The 22,638-nt window shown below is 37.0% G+C and overlaps 1 protein-coding gene across 1 annotated transcript in view; it reads left to right on the forward strand.

Annotated features, from left to right (window-relative positions):
- Positions 1–20,217, forward strand: part of CAPRIN1 (cell cycle associated protein 1) — a 35,648-nt gene extending 15,431 nt beyond the window's left edge. Inside the window, exons 6-19 of the mRNA XM_065881392.1 lie at positions 37–119; positions 3,768–3,905; positions 5,505–5,557; positions 5,635–5,721; positions 6,822–6,977; positions 7,068–7,176; positions 9,350–9,411; positions 9,888–9,998; positions 10,216–10,365; positions 11,339–11,489; positions 15,761–15,955; positions 16,442–16,542; positions 16,949–17,012; positions 18,563–20,217. Of these exons, the coding sequence (XP_065737464.1) occupies positions 37–119; positions 3,768–3,905; positions 5,505–5,557; positions 5,635–5,721; positions 6,822–6,977; positions 7,068–7,176; positions 9,350–9,411; positions 9,888–9,998; positions 10,216–10,365; positions 11,339–11,489; positions 15,761–15,955; positions 16,442–16,542; positions 16,949–17,012; positions 18,563–18,627 (1,525 nt within the window). The 3' untranslated portion in view covers positions 18,628–20,217. The remainder of the gene's footprint in view (positions 1–36; positions 120–3,767; positions 3,906–5,504; positions 5,558–5,634; positions 5,722–6,821; positions 6,978–7,067; positions 7,177–9,349; positions 9,412–9,887; positions 9,999–10,215; positions 10,366–11,338; positions 11,490–15,760; positions 15,956–16,441; positions 16,543–16,948; positions 17,013–18,562) is intronic.
- Positions 20,218–22,638: the final 2,421 nt, after the last annotated feature.

A 22,638-nucleotide genomic window follows, 5' to 3' on the forward strand; every position in this document is an offset into this window, starting at 1 on the left:
CGAAAGGTAATTAACTAGCTATTTTATTATTACAAGGTTGAATGAGCAGTATGAACATGCCTCCATTCACCTGTGGGACTTGCTGGAAGGGAAGGAAAAACCTGTATGTGGAACAACCTGTGAGTATCACTGACAACTTTTGATTTTGTGACTAAGAATCTTTAAAATTTAATGTAAGATAGATACCTAATGGGAAGCAGCTGCATAGCACAGGGAGATCAGCTCCATGCTTTGTGACCACCTAGAGGGGTGGGATAAGGGAGGGTGGGAGAAAGAGGCAAGAGGGAGGGGATATGGGGATATATAGCTGATACACTTTGTTATACAGCAGAAACTAACACAACATTGTAAAGCAATTATACTCCAATAAAGATATTTTTTAAAAAAAAGTCAAATTCATAGAATCAAAGAAGGAAATGGTATTTTCCAGGAGCTGGGGGGAGGGGGAATGGGGACTTACTAATCACTGGGCATAAAGTTTCATTCAAGCAAGATGAATAAATTCTAGAGGTCTGCTGTACAACATTGCACCTGTAGTCAACAATAATATATGGTACACTTAAATTTTGTTGAAAAAAAATTTGTTAAAAGGTAGATCTCATGCTAAGGGTTCTTTCCACAATAAAATAAAATAAAAATAAATATTAAAGAAATTTTAGAACTGTGTAAATAATGTTAATCCACTGTTTACTTTTTGGTTTATTTCCTTTTTGTATCTTTTTATTTGTTTATTTTTTGCAATTTTTTTGTGTGTAAGTCAAAACACCAGCATCAACCAATCAAAAATCTATAAAGATGGGAGTCCTAAATTAACATGGTTTTGTTCATAACTTATTTTGCTTGAGGTGGACAGATTAATACCAAATTGACTTTCATTGTTTTTGGTACTAGATGGGGACTGGTTTTTCCTTACAGATGAAATTTTGTGAAAAACATTTACTGCACCCTGTACATTCTACTCATGGTCATAGCCTTAGTCTATCTTTAGTTTTTCTTGAACTTCTGCCAATTTGGGACATTCATTTTTTTCTATGTTTTTTAAAAAGCTAATATCTAGGCCAGTATTCTATATGTGAACTCCTTAATTGTAAATATGCAGTTGTATGATTTTTTTTTTTTTTTTCCGGTACGCGGGCCTCTCACTGCTGTGGCCTCTCCCGTTGCGGAGCACAGGCCTCGGACGCGCAGGCCCAGCGGCCATGGCTCATGGGCCCAGCCGCTCCGCGGCATGTGGGATCCTCCCGAACCGGGGCACGAACCCGTGTCCCCTGCATTGGCAGGTGGACTCTCACCAGTGCGCCACCAGGGAAGCCCTGTTGATTTTTTTTTTTTTTAAAGGATATTTTTAAGTTACACTACCTCAGTAAATTAGGAATTTTAGATTTTAATCCCTTAGTCAGGGAATAGATTCTTAGCTATTTTTAATGTCGATTTAGGGAAGTAGATTTTTGAACATATTAAGGCAAAAGTATCTGTTTATACCCTGTTTTTAGCTATTTGGTTGAAAAGAGCTTATACTTTTTTTGGCAAAACTGTATGATGTAATTTGGAGTGTATTTGCTTTAAGGAGATGGGTAAATCAAATATGAGGAACCAATGCTTTTGTGTCTTTTCACGTAAGAAATCATTTTCTTGGTTTGTTAACTTGTGTTGTCTGTATTTCTTCGTTAAAAAAAAACTTTTTGGCTTCTTGATTTTAGTTCTGCTACAAATATGTACTGAATTCCCCACTTGAAGTTTGATTAGAAAGCAGTTGACATGTGTATAAACTTGTTAGCTTCAAAAAGTAGCTTTAGGTCAAGCCTGATAAAATTTTCATGAGCACTGTTGAGGAGTAACAAGGGTTAAAAGTCTAAGCCGTAGCTTGTTTTGGTGTTATTTTCTACCTGGCCTCATTCCTGCATCTGAGGAATGTAACATCTTTATAGTTAATGGAAAGATAATTTACTCATATTAGTGTTTTTATGTGCATTCAGTTTTCATAAGTTTTTAAAAAATAGTTCTGAGGCAGGAGATTCTGAAGCAGGGGAAGGAAAACATGTGAAGTGTTCAGCATTCAAAAGTTAATAGCTATTGGGACTTCCCTGGTGGTCCAGTGGTTAAGAATCCGCCTTCCAATGCAGGGGACACGAGTTTGGTCCCTGGTCGGGGAACTAAGATCCCACATGCTGCTGGGCAGCTGATCCCATGTGCCACAACTAGAGAGAAGCCTGCGTGCCACAACTAGAGAAGAGTAAAAGATCCTGCATGCCGCAACGAAGATCCTGTGTGCTGCAACTAAGACCTGACACAGCCAAATAAATAAATAAACATATATATTATATGTGTGAATATATATATATATATATAATATATATATATATATGTAAAACGTTAATATTTATTTACTTATTTATTTGGCTGTGCTGTGTGGCTTGCGGGGTTTTAGTTCCCTGACCAGGGCTTGAACCGGGCCCTCAGCAGTGAGAGCGCAGTCCTAACTACTGGACTGCCAGGAAATTCCCAATAGCTTTACTTTTTTTTAAAAAAAATATTTATTTATTTATTTGGTTGCATCGGGTCTTAGTTGCAGCTCTCGGGCTCCTTAGTTGTGGCTTGTGACCTCTTAGTTGCGGCATGCGTGTGGGATCTAGTTCCCGGACCAGGGTTCGAATCTGGGGCCCCTGCACTGGGAGCGTGGAGTCTTAACCACTGTAACACTAGGGAAGTCCCCCTATAGTTTTACTTTTAATAGCATTAATTTTATAATACTTTGATATAATGTCCCTGAAGTTTCATTTTTCTGTATAGTGACCTATTTAATAGTCTTGCTCTACATCTACTATACAAGGCCAGGAAATGGAGATTAACTCCTGACACAAACCTTCCCCCACCGCCCTGTCCCCTTTATGTACCAAATTCTGACAATTTTATTTTCCTTTTAAATATCTTTTGAATCTACTTCTTTTTCTCTACTTTTCTGCCTTTCTGTTGTCTAATGCAGTCTCTTAACTGAATTCACCATCCATTCCTCTTTAAAATCTTTTAATGGTTTTATTTTAATCACATTTTATATACATTTGCCCTTAGTTTGTAAGACCTTGCATATGCTGGCTCTTACCAGTCTCTCCAGACTCATCTTTCCTTATGCTTTTTCTCACTCCCTATGCTCCCGCCACAATGCATACTTTAATTTTCTTGTATTTGGCACCCTGTGTACAGGGCTTTGTAGATGCTGTTGCCTCTGCCTTGAAACACTTGTCTCCTCTCTACTACTCACCTTTCAGATCCCAGCTCTTGCAGCCCTTATACCAGAAAAGCCTCTCATGGTCTCTCCTTGATTAGGTCCAGTCCATTGTACTTCTGTGTAGTACTTTTCACAGATGTAATTTTACTGTTTTTGTGAGTATTTGATAACTCTTCTTTATTGGACTGTTCACTTAGTGAGGGCAGATACTGTATCTTTACATACCTCTCTGTAGCCCCAGTGCCTAGTTCATTGCTTAACATACAGTTAGGTGCTAAGTAAATGTTTATTGAATGAATAAATGATAATTGTCAGGGTTTTTTTGGACTAACTTATTTAAAATACTTAAAAATTTAATACAAATAATTTCTTGGTCCCTATTATTCTGTAATAAATTTCTGTTGGAATTTAATGGTTTTATGTTTTTAAGTAACAGTTGATGGGTTTTTTTTTTCTTACCACTATATTTTGTAGAACGCTGAATCTTTTAAGTCAGGCATCCTCAGATAGTCCAAGACTATAATTAATATTCTGTTTTTAGATAAAGCTCTAAAGGAAATTGTTGAGCGTGTTTTCCAGTCAAACTACTTTGACAGCACTCACAACCACCAGAATGGGCTGTGTGAGGAAGAAGAGGCAGCCTCAGCACCTGCAGTTGAAGACCAGGTAGCTGAAGCTGGTGAGTACTCAGGTGGATATGAGCTTTAGTTTAGGGTCCTGGTTTTACTTTCCTTTGCCACAAGTTCAAGCTATACATTTATTTAGTTATATTTGTACACTTAGATCTTTAAAGAAACTTTAAGCATGACCAAATATTAAGACAAAGCATGTTAAGAGTAATTCTTCATTAAATATCAGTTGTTTATCTTTTTTTTTAGTTTTATTTTTAAAATTATTTTATTTTTGGCTGTGTTGGGTCTTTGTTGCTGTGCGCGGGCTCTTCTCTAGTTGCAGCGAGCGGGGGCTACTCTTTGTTGCGGTGTGCTGGATTCTCATTGTGGTGGCTTCTCTTGTTGCAGAGCACGGGCTCTAGGCGTGTGGGCTTCAGTAGTTCTGGCACATGGGCTCAGTAGTTGTGGCTTGCGGGCTCTGGAGCACAGGCTCAGTAGTTGTGGCGCACAGGCTTAGTTGCTCCACAGCATGTGTGATCTTCCTGGACCAGGGCACGAACCTATGTCCCCTGCATCAGCAGGTGGATTCTTAACCAGTGTGCCACCAGGGAAGTCCCTATCTTGTTTATGTTGATTATTGTTACAGACTGGTATTTCTCTTGCTGCAGTATTGCTAGGCTGGAGTATGGATGAGGGAGCAACTGTTGTAAGGTTTTTCAAATAGGTTTTTGGCTGATGTACGCAGATTTATAGCTGCTTGCAATGCCAGTATATGAGGTGAATGGTATGAGGTTTTCTGTTTTTTTTAATGGTGGAGTGATTATAACTCCATGATCTTGAACTATAAATTCCTCAGTCACCAGAGATCTATTCTGGCACCTAGCACATCACTAATAGGTAGGCAAGCACTTACTGTGAGGACTTCTATGGTAATGTAAGATGATGAATAAAGTTTTGAGTACTGTAGGGAGCGTTGTTGGAGCATAAACTTTATAATGGGTAAAAGCATGGATTCCAGAATCAGACTGCCTGGATAAAATCTTGGCTACAACACGTATTAGCTGTGTAACTTTGGGCAACCTACTGAACTTCTCTGTACCTCAGGTTCTTCATTTAGGAAGTAATTTGTAAAGTATGTATACAGTGCTTGGCACATGGTAAGCATTAGGTTGAAACTAGAAGGGAATATTGCACATCAATGGAATTTATGGTTGCAGATCAATATAAGGCAGTCTTTTTTTTTTGGCTGTGCTGTGAGGCTTGTGGGATCTAAGTTCCCCAACTAGGGATGGAACCCAGGCCCAGGCAGTGAAAGTGCCGAGACCTAATCACTGGACTGCCAGGGAATTCCCGAGACATTTTTTTCCGCCCCTTACCACTTTTACCAAGTAGATTAAAATAGAGACTAGGATGCTGCTTTATTGGCATTATACTTGATCCAGAATAATTACTATTGAAACTAAAATAATTGTGGAATAAATGGTAAAGAAAACACTTTCTGAATATATTGTAAGAATAATAAAATACAGAAACGTACTGTTAACTATAACTTTGTAAATAAATTCAGACTATGTGATGGTGAACTGTTTACTTATTTGGATTTAAATGAATTGTTAACTTAAAAAAAGTTTTCTTACACTCTTTTGTATCATTTTTTAACCTCTTAGAACCTGAGCCTGCAGAAGAATACACTGAACAAAGTGAAGTTGAATCAACAGAGGTATGATTTTTATTTAATGCTAGCTTTCCCTTTCTGCCTTTCAAACAGAGGTCTCAAACATTTACTTTGCTTTGCAGTATGTAAATAGACAATTTATGGCAGAAACACAGTTCAGCAGTGGTGAAAAGGAGCAGGTAGATGAGTGGACAGTTGAAACAGTTGAGGTAAGAGTTCTCTGTTACAAGGTTGATGTCTTTTGTCTTTAATTAGTAATTCTTATCTCTCCTAAGAACAATTTTAGATTAAGTCTTTTGCATTCTTAGTACGTTTATTAGAATAACAAACTCATCATGTAAGACTGTTCTGTTTAAAAGGTGATTTGTTTGTCTTTGAGGATATTTAATATAATCACTGCTTTGCTGATACAATTACAAAAAAATATACAAATATCCATTTATAATTTATGGGGTTAATCTGTCTATTAAAGTACATGATTTGTCTGTTATCAGGTTGCTCTAAAAAATCTGGGCTCCCACATGGATAGCCTTCAGAAAGACTACCTTACAGGGGTACGTTGGAGTGTCATCTTAGACTTCTCCTTCACCCTAATGCTGTTTGGTTACCAGGCTCTGTTAGCTCAGTATTGCTTACAAAGGAAATAAGGTTGTGACTTGCCCAGGCTTAACAGATATGACTTGCCCAGACTTAAAAGCCAGACAGAGGAATATAAATTTGATGTAATAAAAATTAGTGATATTTCTCAGTAGAGCAGGGAATTACTAAAAACAATAATCAGAAATTATTAGAGCTAGAAAAATGACAGAGTGAGCTTTGGCTTTTGTAACAGTTTTGATGAGGTGATAGAGCTTGATCCTATGGTATTGCCAGAGAGAATGAAATGATAGGAACTCAAAGCTTGATGATAATAATAGCTAACATTTCTTGAATGCTCATTATATATCATGTACTGAGATAGATATATATTTGGTATAGATATATAGGTTTGCTTAATATAGAAGGCTTAACAGTTTAAGCAAAACACATAATTTTAGGAAGTTATCACAGGTAGTCTTTCTTGAAAGCATTTTACAAGGTAAATCTGAAATGCAACATGGTGACCCTGTGGAATTGGGAACACTATAGAAGTGATAGCATTGATCAGAATGTTAAATTTGGCATAATTTGGTCAGGTTGAATACATTCCAGTCTGCTATTCTGTTTACAGTGTAGGTGGTGTATGTAATTTGGGGACCAGTCATGATGATAATGAGTGGAGCTCTGTCATTCTACCAACCCAGTCCCCTCTCCTTCTCTCCCATTTTAGGTGGTAAATTCACTCCAGCAGCAACCTCAGGCTGCATCTCCTTCAGTACCAGAGCCCCACTCTTTGACCCCAGTGGCTCAGGCAGATCCCCTCGTGAGAAGACAGCGAGTACAGGACCTCATGGCGCAAATGCAGGGGCCCTATAATTTCATACAGGTAGGTGCTGTTTAGTCAAACACTATGACAGAAGGGTTAAGTGTTTACATTATTTAACTTAATTCCATTACATTCTACCTAAACTTGTAGGATTCAATGCTGGATTTTGAAAACCAGACCCTTGATCCTGCCATTGTATCTGCGCAGCCTATGAATCCAGCACAGAACATGGACATACCCCAGCTGGTTTGCCCTCCAGGTTAGTAATGATACATGTTTATGTGAGAAAGAAAGTATAGAGCCAATGCTTTCAGGTTTTGTAAAGTTTATGAAAATTATTATTTTTCTTTTTAATGCTTAACTTTTAGATCTTGTATCTTTTATTTTTATTTATTTATTTTAAAATATTTGTTTGTTTGTTTACTTTGGCTGCACCGGGTCTTAGTTGTGGCACGCGGGATCTTCGCTGTGGCATGCGGGATCCTTTTTTTTTTTTTAGTTGTGGCATGCGGGCTTCTTAGTTGCGGCATGCGGACTCCCAGTTGCGGCATGTGTGCGGGATCCAGCTCCCCGACCAGGGACTGAACCTGGGCCCCCTGCATTGGGAGCGTGGAGTCCTACCCACTGGACCACCAGGGAAGTCTCTGTATCTTTTAATTCGATGAGAAATGTTACTGTTTTTTCCTGTAATATGAATAATATCTGTAGTTCCATCATTGGTGGTGGTGGTGGATTTTTTTTTTTTGTAACTTTATTGGCATACAGACATACAGAAAAGTACAAGCAAATTTATAGCACAGTGAGTTTTCACAAACTTGAACACGCCAGCACCCAAAAGTGGAACTTTACCAGTACCCCAGAAGGCTACTTGTGTTCCCTTTTAGTCAGTAGTTACCTCTCTCCTTGCCCCATTAGTAACCACTTCCTGACTTGTAAAACTGTAGACCTGTTTTGCTTGTTTTTGTGTATAAATGAAATTTTGCTTGGCTATTTAAATTTCAAAATTAATCTAAGAATAAATCTAGTATTAACAGGTATCTTTCTCTGAAGGATGATTGCAGCTTTTTAGGAGACTTTCTGAACATTTTATTACTTAAATAAAAAATGAGATGGAGTCGGTAAAAAATAGTGGGGTGGGTAAGGGAATGCTCAAGAGGAAAGTGGAAGAGATAGTAAGTTTCAAACTCTTACTAGTCTTACACCATTATTTGAAACAGCAGCACACTAAATATGGTTGGTGCCTTTGTATCAGCTTAAGTGGAGCATCTCTTTAGGACCATTAGTAATTTTGAGTCTTGTTTTTTTCCTACAGCATGTCAGCATTAAGGGCATAAAAGTGGAACGCATTTAATGTTGTTAATCTTTTTTTTTTTTTTTTTGCGGTACACGGGCCTCTCACTGTTGTGGCCTCTCCCGTTGCGGAGCACAGGCTCCGGACGCGCAGGCCCAGCGGCCATGGCTCACAGGCCCAGCCGCTCTGCGGCATGTGGGATCTTCCCGGACCGGGGCACGAACCCGTGTCCCCTACATCGGCAGGCGGACTCTCAACCACTGCGCCACCATGGAAGCCCTAATGTTGTTAATCTTAAGTGTCATAAAAGGAGTTGCTGGTAATAGCATGTTTAATGAACACAGTTAATATGGTTAAGGTAGTTAGGATTTCTCTAAAGTAAAGGGAGCTCATATCTCTCTACCAAGAGTAGAAAACAGATCAGTGTTCATTTTTTGAGCTCTACCAGAGGAAGAAAATACATAGTTTTCTTAGCTGTGCCAGTCAACACATGCAGGACTGATGTAACCTGTAAAGCTGTTTAGATGTTCAGGTAAGGCTGAGTTCACTAGACTCCAGTGAAAACGGATGATTTCTAAATGGCTAACGAAAGATACTGTATTTTTTATTATCTAACGGTGATTTGGGAGAGCAGTGGAAGGATGGTGAGAGTTGGCAATAATATGCACATTGAATTGAATATAGGCTTTTTAAAGGTATGTTTTTATTTTTTCCAGTGGCAACATTTGAAATTATATTGAAAGTTGATAATGTTAAAATGTTACTGAATATTATCTAAAAGTTTTGAGTAAGAGTAATGCTGCTTTATGGTTACTGCTTTAAAAGGCTCTTTGTGGGTAACATTAGCATTGATTCTTACCATTCTGCTCTACACCTCTTCATTAGTACTGTCTCACTAACACTTTGCAAAACAAAGTGGAGGCCATTGTGACAGTTGACTTACAGTGACTATCAATTAATCGAAAATGCTCACTTGAAAGCTAAAATCCTGCCTATACTTCCCCATTTATTTTCATGATTGCTGAAAAGTTTATAAAGGATTTGGCTATAGAAAATTGACTTTAAAGAGCAAGTAAATGTATTTAGACATCTCTGAAGAAATTTGATTTTGTATGACAGTATCGTTTGATCAATTTTGCAGTTCATTCTGAATCTAGACTTGCTCAACCTAATCAAGTTTCTGTACAACCAGAAGCTACACAGGTAAGAGTGATATAAATATTTTTATAGCTTTTTGTTTTTAATCACTTCTTGGGTCTCTTTCTTAGTTAGTTTATGAAAACCAGGTAGAAATTTGATAAGTGTCCAAGTCTGGCATGGGTAGCTAGCTGTTGGCCTTTATTTCCATCTTTACATTTATTTTTCTTTTGATGAACTAAAAAAATTTTTTTGTTAATCCTTGTGTCTTATAATTATAATGAAGGAAGAAGGTTTTTAATTTTGAACTGAGAAGACATATTTTAGATTTCATAATTTTAAAACTTAGTGTAGATGTTATCTACATTTGTGGGGAGCTTCATAACTGGACTAGGGTTTATTTAACTTTGAGCTTTAATAATATATATATTTTTGCAGTTGTTAGGTTTTATAGTCTCCTTATCATATCTGTTTCTTAGCCCTGTATGTATTAAAGGTGGTTTATAACAGAATGAAGCTTTGATTTCTTTACTTCTTTGTAGGTTCCTTTGGTTTCATCTACAAGTGAGGGATATACAGCATCTCAACCCTTGTACCAGCCTTCTCATGCTACCGAGCAACGACCACAAAAGGAACCAATTGACCAGATTCAGGCAAGTTCTGTTACCAGGTCATGTAAACTTGATGAGGCAGTTATACATGAATTGGGTGGAGGTAAATAACTGTTAACACAGTGTCTCTTCGTTTTGGACCCAATGCATGCACTGTAGTATTTTTGTTTCATAAAATAGTTGAGCTTGTTAACATACGTATGGGTAGTAGACTTGGCTTAGTTTACCACTAAAGTGTGATTATTCACTTTGTGTTTAGGCAACAATCTCTTTAAATACAGACCAGACTACAGCATCATCATCCCTTCCTGCTGCTTCTCAGCCTCAGGTTTTCCAGGCTGGGACAAGCAAACCTTTACATAGCAGTGGAATCAATGTAAATGCAGCTCCATTCCAATCCATGCAAACGGTAAGCAAATTAATCCAACTAACATTAAGTGCCTGGTGTGTACTATCTTCATGCTAGAGTCTCAACAGAAAGTCTTTATTTAACTTTGTGCTTGAGTCTGCATCTACCCTAACTGTAGGGTATATTTAATTGAACACAGACTCTCATTTTTTTCTGTTCCCAGAGATAAATTTGAGTCTTAGGAGTTATGTGCCCATGTCTTCTTGTTTTGTAGTTTCACTGTTTTGATTTGATTAACAAAACTGTAAACATGAAAAAAGTAGACTAGTATAACATCTATTATATATATAGATCATTACCTAGATTTAACAACTGTTTACACTTTGCCATATTGGCTTAATCTTTTATTTTACTAAAGTATATCTCAAAGTAAAGTAATGGACATTTTGATACTTGACCCTGGTTCTTCAGTAAGCATCTCTAAATTGCAGAATTTCTAGAAAATAATGATAATGAAAATACTGTGATTGATGGGATACAGCCAAAACAGTGCTCACAGGAAAATTCAGAGTTAAATGCTTAATTTTTGATGAAAATATCAATAAAAATAAAATAACTATTTAAATTAAAGTCCTTAGATTTAATTACTGTAAGTGATATTTTATCAGGGGTTTGCATCTTTTAAAAAGATTTCTCATTTATAATAGCATCTCCAAGGCTTCTGATTATGTGTCTTTTTAGATTTTTAATCCCCATTTATACTCTGCTTTAAGTGCTGTATGGTATATATGTATTTTCGACATTGAAGTGCATGAACTGAGGGTTGTGTGTGTGTGTGTGTGTGTGTGTGTGTGTGTGTGTGTGTGAGAGAGAGAGAGAGAGAGAGAGAGAGAGAGAGATGTCTGAGACTTCTGTAACGGTCTTTCTTACGTTTCAGGTAAAACCAGAACTGAGATCTGCCATGGCCATGTTAAAAGTAGGGAAATGATTAGCATAAAGGGAAGAACTAATCATTTACTTTATTTACTTATAGGTGTTCAATATGAATGCCCCAGTTCCTCCTGTTAATGAACCAGAAACTTTAAAACAGCAAAATCAGTACCAGACCAGTTATAACCAGAGCTTTTCCAGTCAGCCTCACCAAGTAGAACAAACAGAGCTTCAGCAAGAACAGCTTCAAACAGGTAGGAAAACCAGTGTCACCTCCTTGACTACTTGCTTTGCAGTGCAGTTATTGACAGTGTTAGGAGAGTTTGGACTTTTGAGTGGCAGTGTCCAAGAGTTTTTGTTTTGGTAGTAGACCATATGAATTTTTCATTGCTGATCCTGAGTAAAATCAAGCCCATATTTGCTCTATGTGAATTATTGCAGTTTTTGGAGGCTTTATGCCCATTTTCCCTTGGTTAGTGAGTTCTCATAATATCCTATCCTATTTCATTATGTGATTTTAAAGGAATTAAACTTGTTATTCAAATTGTGATCAGCTTTGCTCTCAATTGCTAATTATTTGAAGCCTGCTGGCATGATACCTGGCAGCAAGTTGGTTATACAAAATTAAGCAGTAAAGGAGTTGGTGTGGCTGCATTTGGTGGACTAGGTTGAAACAAGGTCCTAGTTGCCAAGTAAGGTCATAATTTGGCCAGTTGTCATACCTATCACAATAATAATATGGATATAGATATTTTAGATTTCTTACATATGTAAGACATAAATAGCTTTTTTAGGTCTTTGGTTATTTAATTCTTAAGAGATTTAATTGGAATCCCACAACAAGCTAGCAAACCCTATTAAGAACCATAGGAGTTAATACTTTAATTTTACTGGACTGACTGATGTGAGTAACTGGACTGACTGATGTGAGTAACTATCTCTGATTGTCTAATTCCTTGACAGACCTGGGTCAACACTGATTTTTCTTACATATCACTGTAGTATTCAGCATCACTAATCAGGGAGGTTGAATCAACCACAGTCTGACAGAAATTTGGCAGTTACGCTATCTGTGTTTTTGAATGATAAAACTGGACTTCCTGTTCTCAGGCTCCTTTAATTATTCATTGCCATGTACAGGCGTACCTTGAGGATATTGCAGGTTCGGTTCCAGACCACTGCAATAAAGCAAATATCTCAAAGTGAGTCACGTGAAATTTTTGGTTTCCTAGTGCATATAAAAATTCTGTTCGCACTATACTATAGCCTATTAAGTGTGCAATAATAGCATTATGTCTAAAAAAACAGTGTACATGACTTAATTTAAAAATACTTTATTGTCAAAAAATGCTAACCATCCTCTGAGACCTCACTGAGTCATAGTAGTAACATCAAAGATCGCTGATTACAGATCACCGTAACAAATATAATAATGAAACAGTTTGAAATATTGCAAGAAATACCAAAATGTGACCCAGAGACATGAAATGAGCAAGTGCTGTTGGAAAAATGGTACTAATAGACTCGATCTACACAAGGTTGCCACAAACCTTCAATTTGTAAAAACAAAACAAAACAAAACGCAGTATCGGTGAAGAGCAGTAAAGAGAAACACAATAAAATGAGGCATGCTTGTGTTCATAAGTTGGTTGTGGAGCGGATATATTTGGTGCCTTTAGACATTATGCTAACATGCTTGCTGTTTTACCTTTTTTTCAGATGGTGTAATGAAATTAAAAATTACTGTATATCATTTGATTTGGTTAGTTTGGCCCTTTGTGCCAGTTGATTTCAAGCTATCTTGTTCTTATATTCTACTTGACATTACTAATTGACTATGAAGCACTGGACTAGATAACTTTTGTTACCATTTCAAAATACACATTATTTATGAAACTTAACTTCATAACATTTACAGATATTTTCAGTAAAAAATCAAATCGGGGGCTTCCCTGGTGGCGCAGTGGTTGAGAGTCCGCCTGCCGATGCAGGGGACACGGGTTCGTGCCCCGGTCTGGGAGGATCCCACGTGCCGCGGAGCGGCTGGGCCCGTGAGCCATGGCCGCTGAGCCTGCGCGTCCGGAGCCTGTCCTCCGCAACGGGAGAGGCCACAACAGTGAGAGGCCCGCGTAACGCATAAAAAAAAAAAAAAAAAAAAATCAAATCGGCCCATCTGCTTTGCTCAGACGCCTCCACCCTACCACTCTGATCTAGGCAGCCATCAGCTCTTATCTGGAATATTGCAGTTGTCTCCCTTGACTCTTATTTTAGTCCAGTCTCTTCTCCACACAGTAGCCAGAGTGATTATTTTAAAATGTAAATCAGATGTCTCTCTCCTGTTCAGAACCTCCTAGTGACTGCCAATTACATTTAGAAAAGAAATCCAAAGTCTTTACCTTGGTTTACCAGATCCATGATCTGGCCCCTGCCTTGATTCTGGTTGTATATCCTATTTTCTTCCTTATGTGCCCATACCAGCCACAAACACAAATTCTTTCCTTTCTCACGGCCTTTACACTTCCTTTTCATTTTGCCTGAAACTTTCTTCCACTGATGTTTCCATGGCTTGCTTCTTGACTTTTAGGTCTGTGCTCAGATATCACCTCACAGAGACCTTCCTTCATTGCCTTGTCCAAATGTAATGTGCTCACTTGGTCACTCATTTATCCTACTTGGTGTTTTCCTTAATCACTTATTACCTGATACAGTATAGATGTTTTTACTTGTATGTATATTTTATTTACTTATTATTTCCCATTATTAAAACTTCCTTATGGGCAAAGATTATGTGTTGGCAGCTAACTCATCCCTTGTGTCTAGGACCAGGCCTGGCAGGTTGAGGGCATTCTGATATTTGTTGAACAAGGCAGTGTATCCCATCATTCCAGAAGTTTTGTTTTAATCTGAATTAGTATCTAGTCAGGAACAACATAAAAAAAGGATCTGGCAAGGATGTTTGGCTGTTTTTTATGGACTAGTGTTTATGCTTTACATGCACTCAAATAGGAATTCTGGTATTTTTAAATAAAGATCACCCTTTAATTGTTCTACTTTGAGTTTCTTGCAGTGAGATTTGACCAAAAGGCATAATAGAATTCTTATTGATAAAAAGTGAGTCAAAAATTCAGTTCTTCTACTTTTTACTTGCATATGAATGAATCTTTTTATTTTAAAAAATTTTTTATTATGTTTTAGCCATGGCGCATGGCATGTGGGATCTTAGTTCCCCCACCAGGGATTGAATCCATGCCCCCTGCAGTGAAAGTGCAGAGTCCTAACCACTGGACCACCAGGGAATTCCCTGAATGAATCTTTTTAGATAGAAAATGTTACTGGTACTTGTGATATTTGCTTATAAGTTAAAATTTTGGGAATGTAGTAAAAGGTAATTTATGTAGAAAGAGCACACTGTGAATAGTGTATCTGGTCCATTACATAGTTCAAAAAGGAGCCATGACCCCTTCTGTTCCTAGGCATTCTCTAGCTTTTTCATTGCAAAATATCATTTGAAGAACTAATAAATGTGGGTTTCTTGAGGTTATAAAATAGCTCAGCTAAATATTTTCAAGACTCACATCACCTTTTCTCTCTGCCCAAACACGGGAGATTTGGGCTGACTAAAGGCTGCCGACTGTTTTGTTCCTGGGGTGTGGGCCTTCCTTTGGTCTATGCCTTCCTCACCGCCCAAAGATACTGTTAGCACTGTTTTTTCTCCCCTGTAAATTATGAACATTGGGGTAATACCTGAAATGTACCTTGGTATTTCATTTTTGAAGGTTTCTAGATTTTAGACTTCTCCCCATTGTGGAAGGAGGAGGGGGTCTAAGATAGTGTGGACCTTCTAGAACCTTCCCTTCACTCCAGGGGGTTGAGTGCCCATGTGAGTACCATTTAACTCTCTTCTAAATTGGCTGTGCTTTAAAAGTACTTGAAATGTACTCAAGTATTAGGGTGGGGTGTAAGTTGAAGGCCTCTCTCTGCTGATTTATCTTTGTAATTGTATTCTAGCATATAGCTGCTTAGCTGTGGGAGAGTATGTTTTTGTATGTTTTAATAAGTATCAAGGAAAATTTAAAAGAATACGAAAACTACCAGTAGGAGCTTTATAATGAAATAATTAAATGGTACAAGATGGTAAGTGTTTCAGTATGTAAGATCTTTTGACTGTTGCGGGTCTCTTGTGCTATAAGCAGATGCCTCTCAGAAGATGTTTAATAATATAGCCTTTCAAGTCATTTGGAAGGATAGAATTGTGTGCTCTCACACAATGTGCGCTTTCAAAGGTTTGGAATTTGTTGGAGAATTTTATTCCCTTTAGCTTAATACAGGAGAAAGACAGGGACTTCATTAATGTGTAGTTTTCCCTATTGTTAATATGAAAATTTAAAGACAGAATTAAACTTTGAGGAAACTGTGTAAGACATTTCTTAAACCAGAAAGCATGTAGGAAATCAGACAAATTGTAATGAGCTGTGTGTGTGTGTATATACATATGTATGTAAGTATGTATTTTTTTCTTTTATAGTGGTTGGCACTTACCATGGTTCCCAGGACCAGACCCATCAAGTGACTGGTAACCACCAGCAGCCTCCCCAGCAGAACACTGGATTTCCACGTAGCAGTCAGCCCTATTACAACAGTCGTGGTGTGTCTCGTGGGGGCTCCCGTGGTGCTAGAGGCTTGATGAATGGATACAGGGGACCTGCTAATGGATTCAGAGGTAAAAACAAAAACAGAAAAACCCCAGAAAGCAAGTTCATGTTCTTTTCTGACTTGCACAATATATAGAAATATGTCATACGATTTTTAGGAAAAATATGTATCTCTCTGCATTAGCTTCTTATGTACAACACAAACATTTTTAGTATGTGTTGATACCGTCATTTAAATTGGCAAAATTGGGACTGAGTTTTTTTGTATGTATTAAACCCATGTCTACCACTGTCCTGTAGGGGATATTGCTTTCTATAAATTGTCAGACCTTATGGAGATTTTTTGTTATTTTTTTGTGTGTATGTGCATGGATGGGTGAAAATTTTATCCTCTAAGGCAGTTAATGTATAAACAGATTGGATCAGGATAATAGATTAGTTTGAATAACTAGCATAGCTTACAGTTTTTCAGTTTTTCCCTTGGTCAGTAATGAGAAAGTAAAAATTCCCTTTGAAGATAAGAAAGTTGTTTTTTTTCTTGTTCTAAATTTTAGGAGGATATGATGGTTACCGCCCTTCATTCTCTAACACTCCAAACAGTGGATATACACAGTCTCAGTTCAGTGCTCCCCGGGACTACTCTGGCTATCAGCGGGTAGGTAAAATTGTTATAAAATATAAACCTGACCTAAATACCCCAATGAAAGGGACTAATGTAGTTGCTTGATGCACTTGAGCAACTAAGTAATTTGGGGCTAATTTTGTACCTTGTACAAGATACTTCCTTATGGAGAATGATTTTTGCTTTTCTTAGCACTCAATATAGGTATTCATTTAATAGAGGCTGGTAAAAACAGTGATGTTTAAGAGCTGAGAAATATATCTCATTGATCTTGAGAATAGAAGTACGATTAAAGAATAACTTGTAGTAATGCTATATTTAAATGTCTAAAAGAATAAAGAATTCTGTATTCTACAAGTGTTAGACTGTAAGAATAGAGATAGATGGGTAAGCATTAAAAAATTGCCTTTTCTTCAGTACTAACTAGCTTGTCTTTTAGGATGGATATCAGCAGAATTTCAAGCGAGGCTCTGGGCAGAGTGGACCACGGGGAGCCCCACGAGGTAATATTTTGTGGTGGTGATCCTAGCTCCTAAGTGGAGCTTCTGTTCTGGCCTTGGAAGAGCTGTTCATAGTCTGCATGTAGGTTACATGTTAGGAATACATTTATCATTTCCAGACTTGTTGCTAGGGATTAAATGAAATGCTTTGTTTCTAAAACTTATCTTGAACCCAAATTTAATTTTTTGAATGACTTTCCCTGTTACTATATATAAACTGTCTTGAAAACTAGAACATCTCTCCTCCTCAGAAAAAGTGTTTTTCCAACTGCAAATTATTTTTCAGGTCCTAAAACCTGCTAAATGTTTTTAGGAAGTACTTACCAAAACATTTTTGTAAGACATTTTTGGAATGAGATTAAACATTTATATAAATTTATTATTCCTCTTTCATTTTTCAAACATGCATATTATATTTTAGGGCCAGAAACCCTTTAATGGCCAGATAAGCCATAGTTACATTAAGAGAACCATTTAGAAGTAATAGAACTAATTGAAATTTCAATGCCTTTTGGACCATAATTAGTGATATAAATGTCAAATTATTTCTGACTTTGAAACAAAACCTCCAAGTTCCTAACTAACTTACAGAACTATACTTAAAAATTATAGGTTTTAAGAGTTTTTGGCTTTTGTCTATTACCATAGGAAAACTACTTACTATTTGGGTAGGAAGTCAATCTGTGTAACAATTAGAGGTATCGTTTCATATGGTCTGAAGTTCTAAATGGTTCTCTGATTGGAGGGAAGTAAAATTGAATAGATTTCCTCTAGATATTGGCCATAACATGTATAAAATGTATGTTAAGGAGGAATTACAAAGTACTTTGATTTCAATGCTAGTAGAAACTGGCCAGCAAAAAGGGTGCATTTTTAAAAAAATTTATGGATCACTTGAGAATTACTGACTTGAAGTATCAAAGGATATTTGCATGTGAATGTGGGTTATGTTCTTCTTTCTCACCTTGTAGCATATTCTATGAAAGTTGAGTTGACTGGTAGCTAAAAATCTGTTTTAACAGCATGTAAAAAGTTACTTTATCTGTTACAAGTCATTATACAATTTTGAATGTTATGTAGTTTCTTTTTAACAGTTTAGGTAATAAGGTCTGTTTTTCATTCTGGTGCTTTTATTAATTTTGATAGTATGATGTTACTTACTTACTGAAATGTAAGCTAGAGTGTACACTAGAATGTAAGCTCCATGAGAGCAGGTACCTTGTCTGTCTTCACTGCTGTATCTATTTCCAACACCTGATGACAGTGCCTGGCACATAGTAGGCACTCAATAAATACTTGTTGAATGAATGAATGAATGAGTACTGGTGGAATACTCCATTAGCTCTACTCTCCTTTTAGCTAGAGAACATGAGCAAATTTGCGCATGACAACTTCCAGGACAGGTGAAACTTGAACACTGAAGAATTGACCTCTTAAACCTAATAATGTGGTGACAAGCTGCCCACATGCTTCTTGACTTCAGATGAAAATCTGCTTGAAGGCAAAATAAATAATATTTGAAAGAAAAACCAAATGCCATTTTTGTCTTCTAGGTCGTGGAGGGCCCCCAAGACCCAACAGAGGGATGCCGCAAATGAACACTCAGCAAGTGAATTAATCTGATTCACAGGATTATGTTTAATCGCCAAAAACACACTGGCCAGTGTACCATAATATGTTACCAGAAGAGTTATTATCTATTTGTTCTCCCTTTCAGGAAACTTATTGTAAAGGGACTGTTTTCATCCCATAAAGACAGGACTACAGTTGTCAGCTTTATATTACCTGGATATGGAAGGAAACTATTTTTACTCTGCATGTTCTGTCCTAAACGTCATCTTGAGTCTTGCACATGATACTCAGATTCCTCACCCTTGCTTAGGAGTAAAAAACATCATATACTTTAACGGGGTGGTATCTCCATAGTTATTTTAAGTGGCTTGGAAAAAGCAAGATTGACTTGACTTTGGATAAAATCTACAAATCAGCCCTATTATTCAGTGGTAATTGACAAAACTATTTCCCTTGAAAGGAAGATGGAAGGAATGGAGTGTGGTTTGGCATAACAACTGCACTTCACAGCTTTTCCAGTTAAATTGGAGCACTGAACATTTAGATGCATACCAAATTATGCATGGGTCCTTAATCACACATATAAGGCTGGCTACCAGCCTTACGGGTTTGACACAGCACTGTTCATTCTCTGGCCAGACGACTGTGGTTGAAAACACATGCAAATTGCTTTTTAACAGCTGATACTATATAAGACAAAGCCAAAATGCAAAATTAGGCTTTGATTGGCACTTTTTGAAAAATATGCAACAAATAAGGGATTTAATCTGGATGGCCGCTTCTGTACTTAATGTGAAATATTTAGATACCTTTTTGAACACTTAACAGTTTCTTTGACAATGACTTTTGTAAGGATTGGTACTATATATCATTCCTTATGATGTACATTGTCTGTCACTAATCCTTGGATCTTGCTGTATTGTCACCTAAATTGGTACAGGTACTGATGAAAATCTCTAATGGATAATCGTAACAACCTTGGTCACATGTTTTTCCTGAAGCCTGAAAGTTTTTAAAAGAAAAAGATATCAAATGCCTGCTGCTACCACCCTTTTAAATTGCTATCTTTTGAAAAGCACCAGTATGTGTTTTAGATTGATTTCCCTATTTTAGGGAAACGACAGTCAGTAGTTTCAGTTCTGATGGTATAAGCAAACAAATAAAACATGTTTATAAAAGTTGTATCTTGAAACACTGGTGTTCAACAGCTAGCAGCTTATGTGGTTCACCCCATGCAGTTAGTGTTCCAAATTTTATGGTTATCTCCAGCAGCTATTTCTATAGTACTTGCACTTATCTTTTGTCTAACCCTAATTGAATTATCCATTTCTCATGGAGGTATTTATATTCAAAGTGGTGATTCCTTCCCATAGATGTATAGGGCGAGTCCCAAGTTTGATGAAGAGGACAGTTTAGTAATTTATGTACTATGTTGAAATTTGTGCTAGCAGTTGGAGCACTAGTTTTGTGTGCCTATGAACTTAATGCTGCTTGTTGTATCCCACTTGGACTTCATGGAGAATTAATTCCACCTATTAAGCAAAGGCTACTAAGTTAATGGTATTTTCTGTGCAGAAATTGAATTTAGTCTTCAGCCTTTAGCTAAGGAATTTTTCCAGTAGGTGCTCAGCTACTTTAAAAAAAGAAAAACAAAAAACCCCACAAAACCATTCTCAAATGTTCATCGTTCGACAACTGGAGATTTTGCTGGTTTTGTAACCTACTAAAATGGTTAGGCTATTGAACATTCCACATTCAGAAGTTTTGTAGGTGGTGGGGAAGGGGGGGAATCTTCAATGTTTATTTTAAAATAAAAGAAGTTCTTTTCTCATGTGTGGTTGTGGTACATCATATTGGAAGGGTTATCTGTTTACTTTTGCAAATAAGTATTTCTTCTGCTAGCACCTCCCCTTGTGTGCTTTAAATGACATCTGCCTGGGATGTACCACAACCATATGTTTGCTGTATTTTAGGGGGATAGATAAAATATTCGTGATTTACTGGGTAATCCCTATAGATGATGTATGCTTACAATCCTATATATAAAACTAAATTTGCTATCTGTGTAGAAAATAATTTCATGAGATTTAAAATCAAAATTGAAGCAAGTTATTTATACAGTGATCTCTATGAATCAGTTCAGAGATGGGATGGAGGAGAAATGCTTTCTAGGTTTCAGACTTCTATGCATTAGTGCAGATGCTGTGAATATGTAAAGGTGTTAGTAGTTTGATTATTTCTATGTATGTTTTTAAAAGAATTGTTTGTTCCTTTTGAGATACTATGCTTTTTTTTTTTTTTTGGCATTCTACCATTGTAGTCTAAATCTAAAGCTTTTATGCCTCAATTTTATGCCTCAATTCAGACTATATTTTTTAAAGCAGTGCCTCTTTATGGGGCAGATAACTTTTTAAAAAGTCCCATTAAGATCTGAGTCTTGGTACTAGGTGTTCTGTATAAAATGTGAATACTTGTCCTACCTGCAGAAGGCCTTGTTTGGGCAAATGCATATTCTAGCAGAGTTGAAAGAAAATGATTATCACACGTGGCCCTGTAGCTTCTTGGTATAGCAAGACTCCATATATAAAGTACTTTCAAGTAAATGCACAGTATCAGTCATCTCATGTGGACAATGAGACTTCTATTTTAAAGCTTTAAGGTAGAGTGTCATTGATTACCTTGGTTAAGGCTTTTTTTTTTTTCAGATCCTAATATCCCTAAAGAATATGAAAGTTTTTCTGATCATCATATCTTGATATTAAAACGAAATCCGTTAAATATTTTTAATCAGTTAGCTTCTGCAGTTTTTTTGTCTCCTATGTATATGACTCTGTTATGTGGGAGACTTCACTTAGAGACATGAGAATGTGTGTTTATTCTCAGAAGGCTCATGCACTGAGACGTTCTATCGACAAGCAGTTCATAAAATGTAGAAGGTAGTTGAGTAGTCAGCCTCCTAAGTGTCTTAGGAAATTTGTATTGTTCATTATATTTTCAGTAATATATCTTATTAGGGGAAATGGGATACAGGTAAGCACAGAGTTAAAACCCTTCAGTTCATCTTTAAGCTTCTGAATCCCCATCCCAGTTGAGTTCTTATTAAGAACTCTGAAGTTTTATTGACTATAAGTTATATCAAAAGAATCAGTATTGCCCTTGAGTTTATCCCTTCTAAAGAGTTAATGGGGAGGGAGACCCCTCAGGAATACTAAAGTAATTTGTTAAGCCTCATCTCTATACCCTTTCCCATTTTGAATTCTACAAAACTACTGGTAAAGACTAGTGAATGTTTTAAATTACATTAGATTAAATTATATTAAAACCTGATACCTTATTGTCCTTGAGTGAAGTTTGCTTTAGTTGTTTATACCATCAAGCAAAGCTGTAAGTGAAGAAGTGCTACTCGTGAGAGGAGAGGAAAAAATTTAAATCTCTGGTAGCCTTGCCTTACTTACTTGTTAAGATTACTACATTCTTCTCAATTGGGATTTCAGTACCTTACTTTAACAGCTGTTCTGAAGCCTAATCCAGTCCCATGCAGAAGACTGGCTCCTTAAGTTTGTAAGTAGTGAAAGACCACCTGATTTAGTAAAGACAATTTTTAGTGTTGTGTTCTTAACTTGTAATATTGGTTTTCTTTAAGTACGGTGTGTTTATTAGGGAGCCACTGTATTAAGTCAGTAAACTAATGCTTCATTCAGCAAATATGGGTACTCTTTGCCAGGCCACCGTTCCAAGCACTAAGCATTCAGTGGTGACAGAATCACTGTGGTTCCTGCTTTCATTGAACAGTTTGATCAAAGATATTGACGTGATGACACTGAGGTATGGCAAAAGCCATGATGGAGCAACACGGTTGATGATAGATATTAAGGCCATGATAGGATAGGACCCAGTTAAAATGATCAGGAAAGACTTTTTTGAGAGGAGTAATTAAGACTTGAAGGATGAGGAGTAGTAAACTAGTAAAGAAGGGGAGAGAACCACATGTCCCAAGTCCAGTCTCCAGTGACTGAGAAAGGCTCTCTGGCTCAAGTGAAAAGAGTACAGATTTAGT

Source organism: Phocoena phocoena, chromosome 8, assembly GCF_963924675.1.
Source record: "Phocoena phocoena chromosome 8, mPhoPho1.1, whole genome shotgun sequence".
Taxonomy (NCBI): Eukaryota; Metazoa; Chordata; class Mammalia; order Artiodactyla; family Phocoenidae; genus Phocoena; species Phocoena phocoena.